The sequence below is a fragment of the Chinchilla lanigera genome, unplaced genomic scaffold (genome assembly GCF_000276665.1).
Source record: "Chinchilla lanigera isolate Chin_1 unplaced genomic scaffold, ChiLan1.0 scaffold00028, whole genome shotgun sequence".
NCBI classification, from domain to species: Eukaryota; Metazoa; Chordata; class Mammalia; order Rodentia; family Chinchillidae; genus Chinchilla; species Chinchilla lanigera.
Window position 1 is genome coordinate 10,282,279 of NW_004955429.1, and position 8,826 is coordinate 10,291,104.

General features: G+C 39.4%; 1 protein-coding gene across 1 annotated transcript in view; it reads right to left on the reverse strand.

Moving 5' to 3' along the window:
• Positions 1–7,591, reverse strand: part of Tmem236 (transmembrane protein 236) — a 42,411-nt gene extending 34,820 nt beyond the window's left edge. The window contains exons 1-2 of the mRNA XM_005386960.2: positions 7,555–7,591; positions 3,544–3,981 (exon numbers count right to left, since the gene is read on the reverse strand). Coding sequence (XP_005387017.1) covers positions 3,544–3,899 — 356 coding nt within the window. The 5' untranslated portion in view covers positions 3,900–3,981; positions 7,555–7,591. The remainder of the gene's footprint in view (positions 1–3,543; positions 3,982–7,554) is intronic.
• Between the last annotated feature and the right edge of the window lie 1,235 nt (positions 7,592–8,826).

The window sequence follows — 8,826 nt, forward strand, 5'->3', positions numbered from 1 at the left end:
CCACATGTGTAAACATCATATTGTCTCCTTGATGTAGGAACCTGAAAGACTAGGTAAAACTCAAAACGTACACTAGATGATAGGAAAGGGAAAGAAATTGCTCATCTGAAGGAATGACTGGGATGAGGGAAAGTAGAAAAAAGAAAGAAGGAAGGCAAAACATAAATATATATATGAATATCTGTGATGACTGTATTGCTCTTGTCTGATGGTGTATTGAAAAGAAGAGTTGCTCACAATTTTTTATGTTCTGATCGACTTTGCATGCTTGTGTCTGGTGGTCTGAGCAACTGATTTGAAGGTAACAATATGCAGTGGAATTACAGTGGTGAACTCCTACCATCTTGTCTAGTGAAACTCTGTATTATCTCTAATGTTTTATTGAAGAATTATTTTCTTATTCTCTTTAATGGTTTGAGCAGTCTTTCATTCTTGCATCTGATAATCTGAGCAATGTAGTTGAGGATGGCAATGTGTGGTGTAACAACCACTGTTGATTTGCATTAATTTGTCTTGAGACCCTGAATCACTCTGAATGTTCTTGCTTTGATTTGTTTATGTTCATGATACTGGTATGCTGCTACTGTTCTATTTTTTTGTTTGTTTCTCATGTGTTACTCTCTTTAAAATAAAAATAAATTAATTAAAAAAAAATAAAATAGGGCCTCACTAAGTTGCTCAGGTGGGACTCAAACTTATATTTGTCCTGTCTCAGCTGCCGAGAGTGCTGGGATTACAGGTGTGAGCCACCATGGCCAACTAATTCTTATTCTCAATTCCTACTTTCTAGAGTATCAATTATTTCCATATCATCTTTATTGAACAATTAAGACTTGACACCCTGTATATCATCATAGGTAATATCCAACTACAAATCTATGGGGATCATCTGTAGATAATACGGAAACACATATCTTTGGGAAACATGTATCCTAAAGGCATTTAAAGAGTTGTATTTTTCTTGACACAGCCTTAGCATTCAAGCTCAAAAGAATAAGGGAGAAATAGCAGGAGATATAGAAAACATCATGGAATCTGATAGATCTGGGTTTACAAATCTTAGCGGTTTATCACTCTACAAAGTTAAACACTTTTTAGGTTTCTCTTTCTTCATCGACGATATGAGAACATCCGCACCTGTACTATATCGGGTTGTCATAATGTTAACATTCAATAGCAAACACGGAGCATGCAAAGTTCCTAGAATAATGTTTAATGGTTTTCCTCTCTTTCATGCCACTAAGAGATCACTCTATGGCAGTACTCATTAATGAGGCCTTGAACAAATAGTTTCATAGTTCACTGAAACTATAAACTCTAAAGCATTTATGACCAGTCACACCCACAAACAGAAACTAAAGGCTAGGAGAAGATATCCCAAAAGAAAACACTGGGGCTGGGGATTTAGCTCAGCGGCAAAAGCGCTTGCCTGGCAAGTGCAAGGTCGTGAGTTCGGTTCCCGGTACCGGAGAAAAACCAAAAAAAAAAGAAATCACTGAAGGTGGTAATTGTGGTGACAAATTGAGATACTTTATTTTAGCACAGGGTGGTTCCCAGACCAGATGTACAGAATGAAATCTGTAGATGCCTGCTGCCACTAGATTATCACATAGCCTGGGGAGTATAACACATGCTTAATCTAGGTTGCCCAGGAAATTGGAACCTTGTCCTTCAAAGAGGTTGTCTAGGGTAGTGATTAGGAATAGCAGTTAGAGGGAGACCTAAGTCTAAAGTGCAGTTCTTTCACTCACTAGTTGGCTGAGGGGCAAATAGCTTAACTTCTCTAATCATCATTTTCCTGTTGGAAAAACTAATGATAAATTCATTAAAAGATCTACTTCATTCAGTTAAACTATTATATGAGGTACAGATATTATATGAGGTACAGAATTAAATGAAATCCTGGAGGAAGCCCATGGCCTGTAATAAATAATCTCTAAAGATCCAATCATAGCTTAATAATAATAATGCTGATAATAACAATACGTGATATGGGAAAGATTTCTGCCTGAGTCACAGCCAAAGTCCTAGGGATTTGAGCCAATGTGAAAACAAATCCCCAACAAACTTGGCATGTAGGGGCCCAGCTTCCTGCTGGTTTAACTTTGCTGTCATTTGGACCTTCTATTATTCTCTCAATTTCTAGTTCAACCAGAGTCTTGCACAATCAAAGCATTATCCCTAGAGGTTGTGAGAGATGAGGGTCCATTCTAGGTCCCAGTTGCACCATAGGAGACCCCAGGGATCTAGTCAAGATTAGAAAGTTCCCTATGCCCCGTTAATAAAAGCAGGGCCAACTACAAAATGTTTACTTCGGGGCATGTTAGAGCGCCACCTTTGGAAAACAGAAAAATCCTCTGAAAAGCTTCAGGGGACCACATCTGGTCTTTGTATCTAAAGAGCGCATCTCCAACTCCACCCACACTTGGCCTCTTCCTCTTCAGCATCTTCCCAAAGACATTTCTGATTATTTTCTGTATGCATTATCCTTACATTTCTGCCTTTGTTATGTTTCAATTCTCAACTGCTTGATTTTCAAGTGTGCGTATACTGTTCTATTTTAAAATAAAAGATCACTATGAAAGAAAGTTTATCTGGGAGTGGTGGAGTACACCTGTAATCCTGGCAGTCTGCGAAGCTAAGGCAGGAGGGTCACAAGTTCAAGCCTAGCCTGGGCAATTTAGCAACTTAGTGACACTCTGTCTTAAAATGAAAAATTAAAAAAGAGGCTGGGGTTGTAGCTCAGTGTGAAGACCTTGGGTTCAAGGTCCAGTTTTGAAAAAAAAGGAAGGAAGAGAAAAAGTTTTAACTTATCAAAGAAAAAGATATCAGGTGTAAATATCTAAAAGGAAAAATACATTGACATCAGGGATTATTTGTTCTCAGTACCTTTACACAGATGAGTCTAGTGAAACTGCTAGTTAAACCAAAGTTAAATCTTGATTTCTAAATAAATAAATAAATAAATAAAACTTGATTTCTTTAAAATGTATCTCTATTATCATTGAAAAAGTATTTTCCCACCACAAGGGCAATAGGATTTACCAACATTGTGAAGAAGCATTTCTTAAACTCTAAGTAAACAAACCAATTGCTTACAATTCTCAGTAAGGGTTAATGATGCAGTGGTGCCTTGGATCTACAAAATGCCATGTAAACATTTAAAAACAGATACTAGTTTCAGTTTTACACCAAAGTAAAATTTTACATTAAAGTCTCACTACTAGGATTTGTGAAAGTTAACCCTGGCAACTATGCAATTCAGTGTACAGAGAAATTAGGTGCAATGTTTACATCTTAGGATTTCAGGTACTCAGCTAACACCATTCTTATTAACATATGTAGTTTGTTATTGCTTAGAAAAAGGACCAGAGAAAATGTAGAAGATCCTATCATTACAATACAGAAACAGTGATTGTAACCACACCATTAATCTCACCTTATTAACACTTATGTAATGCACACATCCATCTGTAACATACACATTAGAAATTATCTAAAAGCATCACAGGAATTTTCCAGCTAAAGACCTCTTTTACTTACCATCCGGTAACCTTTTTGTAAAGATGGCACTTCTTGTATAAAAGAACTTTTACGGGAACCCAGATCAACAGAGTCACCACAGCCACGTAAGCAATAGAACAGGAAACGGTCAGCCAATACCATGTTCTCTCGGACATATTCCTTGCCCTGTGGTAGGCAGTGGCAAACTGCTCCATAATCACAAGTGTGGGGATGCAGAAAGCAGCAAACTCAAGGAGCTCAAAAACCACAAGCTTAATTATCCTTCCAGAAGCCATCCTGAGGAACAGCAGGCTTCCCTGGATCCAGCGCTCTCTCGCTTCGGTGGTGAGCAGCACATAGGCACACAGATACTGAGCCAGGTTCAAGTTCCTCATCCTGGAATCGCTAACCAGTGACCGTACTCTTTTATTGACCCTCACATGGTTCGATGATCTTCTAACTTAACAGTCACAGTCCCTTAAAGACACAGGCCGTTGTGTTAGTGGTTACTTCCACAGTGTATTTGCACATCCGTTGTGAGATCAAATGAACTCTAAAATGTGCCTTGGAATACTGCTTTTTAAAAAGAGGCTTTTAAAATGTAAGTATTCATTGATGATTTTCACACAAAATCATTTATACAATATTCAACTTTTGTTAAATAGAAACATGGGAATAATATTTGAGTCAAATAGGAAAAGGAGATGTAATCCACTAGTCTATTTTTATGCCTAGGCAAATTCAGGCAGAGATATGCAAACCCAGAGCTTTCATCTTTGGAAAACTACCTCTCATTTTTCTTCACAGTGCTTAACACAGGAGTTTGGGGTCCCTTTTCAGTCTCCTAACTGATATCCTGCCTTATACTTACATTTATCCATTATTGCAGATTGGTTGCTATCTAACACAGATTGACATTATTTTTATTTCACTGGTCAGGAAACCAAAATGGCAATATTAGAAACCTGTTATCAGAACTAACACGCTAAGAGCTACCCATATCTAGTCTTAAAGCAAATCCAATATTTAAACACAATTGTGTTCACAGATCCTTTCTTCAGAAAAGATATTTGGGTATCTGTGGTGCCTGCTTTCTTTACTAGGCCTAAAAGCGTGAAGATGCGTTAAGGACAGGGGTTCCTGAGAACGTTCACAGTTCAGTGATGAAAATAAACCTAGAAACAACAAGAAGGGACAAAGGTCAAGAGGATAAGCTAAATGCTATAGTAACACATGGGAGGATTTCATCTTTGAGCTCAGGCAAGGGAAAGGTAAGATAAGGACAATCAAGATGGACAGGGTGTTGGTGACATTTCTGATAGAAAAAACAAAATTCAGGCAGGTTTCAGTGGTAAATAAGAATCTGCTGGGGCACAGCAGGAACTAGGGAAAGTGATGCTAGAGAACTCCACTGAGGATATATTCCTTCACATTCCATAAAGGATTTGGGGAAGGGAGATGGCAGGCAGTGAAAAAGCAATCATTTGATCCTTTGGAAAGGAAAGTCAGTGACGCGCATGGAACACAGGTGCGGCGCTGCCAGGAGGACCGGCCATGTTAACATTGTCTATTGGACATTTCCTGTGGGTGGATCAGCATGGTCCCCACGGGAGCTGACCCAAAGCCGCAGGTAAAACCTGAGTGGGCTAGGCAGGTTAGGGCTGTGAATGAAGGGCTCTACCCTGCCACCACCCAGCCTCCTCCAGGCAAATCTCCCTAGTCTAAAAGTGCATCAAATATTTAAAAAACAACAATTGTGTTTGGGCCACAGAATATCCAGCTATCAACACAAGGCTTGGTATCAGCTAAGCCAGTCAGATCTCATCCCCCGGAACTGAGCTAAGAAGCACTAAGCAGAGTGAAAGAAGGCCAGGATTTGGAGTTAGAGTTAGAGCAAGCCAAACTGTACATGCTAGAACAATCCCTGGCATGCTAGGGATAGTCACTAACTACATGATGAAAGAATGGAATGAATAAGTGAATGTTGTCAGTGAATAAATGAATGAATGAATGAATAAAAGCCAAACAGCACATGAACATAAGAGTGTGCAGAGTGAGGATGCTGAGCTGGACAGTGAGAAGTTGAAAGAGACTGACAGAGAGAAGCAAGCATCCCATGGAAGACCATTTTCCACAGGGGCCTCGTGTACTGAATTTCCCGGTTTGTATGTGTTCTTACAGAAAGGACCATTGCTCTTTGCAAATAAAAGGGTTCGAGTAAAAAACAAACAAAGGAGTGTGTTTACCAGCAGGGGCCAAATATTTGGAGACAGCATGTAAATATACTAGATGATTCGGGGGGAAACAATGGATTTTTAAAAATCAAAGCGAGGGCTGGGGATTTAGCTCAGTGGCAAAGCGCCTGCCTGGAAAGCGCAATGTCGTGAGTTCGGTTCCCGGTACCGGAGAAAAACCAAAAATAAAATAAAATAAAATAAAATAAAAATCAAAGCGAAGTGAATCAGAGAAGGTTCCTCAGAGGAGGTGACTTTGGACCTGTGTTCATCTTTCTGTTAACTCAAAGCAGTAGCCATGTATTGCTACAGCAATCCTCTCCGTGTGTGACTACAACCTTTCCTTTGAAAATCAGTCATAAGAATGCTCATGAAAGGTAGCTAGAGAGATGATAGAGAGAGAGAAAGAGAGAGAGAGAGAGAGAGAAAGAGAAAGAGAGAGAGAAAGAGTTATGTGGACATGGAGGGGGGAGAGACCAATACAGATAAGATGCTTTGTACAACAATATGAATGACACGATGCCACTTTGTTTTAAAATATAGCTGTAGACTTATATGTAAATTTGCAAATCCAGAAAACTACCCATCAAACTGTTAATAGTGCTGTCCCTGAGCTTGGGAGGGAGAATGAAGGACATTTTTTAGCTATTCTTAACACTGCCAAAAGAAAAAAAAGTAAAAACAGAAAAGCAACAAAACACACAAAAATAAACATCATCATAGTTTGCATATTTCACAGGCACAAAAATTAGCAAAGGCTTTTAGACGAAGAAAATGCGATTAAAATAGTAAATGTGACTGAAGAAATTTCAGGATCTATTTGTTTTTAAATCTTTCCTTCGCCGGTTTATTTTCCCTTGCTTCTCCGTAAGCAGGGGCCAGATAAACAAATTTCACTTCCACAAAGCTGCGGTACTACAGCGCGGCAAGATAGCCGAGCAGCGAGCAGAAGACGGGGCAAGAGTTGGATGATTTCCCGACCAGACATGTCCTCCCCTGCCCTCTCCTCTCTTGCACCCTTCTCTCTCTCTTTTATAATGGGAATTTGAATCCATCCATTTTCAGCACCATATCGAGCACATAAGGGAGCCTTACTACGTATTCATGGAAGGAAGGAACGAAGATGCGAAGTGTAAGTAAGGGATGTGCCGGGTTTGAGTAACAGCTAACTGCCCTTTACTCCGTGAGAATACCGTTGCTGCCACTGAGATTTCAGGGAAGGCCATATTCTATATGTCTCAATATAATCTATCCACTCAGTCCCTTGATTTCCTCCCTTGGTCCCCTTATCCTTGCAGGGCTGCATTCCAGTCACAGCCACCATGTCGCTCTCTGCCACAGCAATAGCTCCTTTTGGTCCCAAAGTAAGAGAGAAAAGATAAAGTCCCTGTGGACTGCAGAACTGACTGATCTCATTACGAATCCTGGAAGAAACACTACATACACTCTTTCTCAGTATTTGCAAAGACAGTACAGGTGCCAGTGCTACAACATCTTTCCCAACCATTACCAACCTGGGGACCCTCAAAAGCTCCATGTTCCATGATGGATTTGAGCCATTAACAAAGCAGCCTGGAGAGGACTGCGTGATATTTGTCTGGTCCAAGGCATAGCCTTCAGTGATTTCAATCTTAAGCTCTTTCAAAGAGTCATTTGACTGAATTATACCCCACAGACTGGCAGAGCAACTAGTGAGCTTGGCAAAGCCAAAGAATGCCATTATGCCAACATTAAGCTACTGGAAGGAAAATAACGCCAGAGCCTGACTTGGAGACAAAAACAAAGGGAAATTAAAAGAGGGTTTAAAGCCACCTACCCTTCAGCTGGGACCAGTTTACTCCAGTCCTGATTCCTTCCCTTCTAAGTCCCCTGATGAATTTGCCACACAATCGCACTGCCAATAACTGGAAAAACACAAATGGGGACATTTTCAAACCATCTAAATTGTCTACTTGGGTTAGTTCAGTACTGATTCAAAGAACCCTGAGTCTTAGTACCCAGTACTTTCATGCTGGGTTGAAGAACTTCCTGGTAGGGAAAGAAAAAAAAAAAAACAGATTTGAATTTCTGAAGCTGAACCCTCGGTGGAAAGACTGACTCTTGTGGTTAGAATTCACTTCCACGTAGGAGTGTTGATGCAGTGATTTTTATTTTAGTAAGCAGAAGATACTCTGTCCAGAGGGAACACCTGTTCTCCACGCTTCCAACTGTCATTTCCTTCCTGCAGGCAGGAAGTCAAAAATTGAAAGTCTCTAAAATTGTTAGTAAAATCATTTGTAATCTCAAGGTTTGCTCATTGTTTTCGGGACAAGGTCTGTGAAAAAAAATGTACCAACTGCCAGGAATGTTTTGATGTATCTGTGGTTGGTTTCCTGTGATCCTGTGATATTGATGTGCAAAAAGGCAGGAGCTGGTGGTAGTGAAACTGCTCCTGGGAGAAAGCTGGATTTATGGAGGTGAAAGCGTGTCCTAGAGCCTCGTTTACTGATATTTATAATTTCCAAAGAGCTGGTGACTCTTCTTAAAATGAACAAAATATACAGAATGTTCTTACTTTTTAAAAATTTATGGACCTGTCATTTACAGAATCAATTACCCTTTTGTGTTTTTCCTTCAGTACTACAGATCGAACCCAGAAATCTGAGAAGCTTTCTACCACTGAACTACACCCCTAGTCTTTATGCTACCTTGAAATGCTTTTCTATTATAATTGCTCAGATCTTAAAAAAAGAAAGAAAATAAATGAAGACTTTCTCTTCCACTATAGTCATCAAACAAATTATATACACAGTTAGCTAGGAATTATAATGACAAATTTAATCAAATAATTAAAACATTTAAAAGTAAGGTACAGCCCTAATCAGCATAAATTCATCCTCACATTTAACATAGGTGCTCTGGCTTAAATTTCCCTAATCTTTACTAGTAAAGATTATCAAATTTTTACTCACATCTGTTAACTTAACTTGAAATCACTTCCAGTGTCTTACCCCCATTCCCACAAAATAACAAAAATGATAATTCCCGAGTTAATTGGCCGTTGCAAATAAACTAGCTTAACCTTCCACATGACTTGCTAATCTGCAGT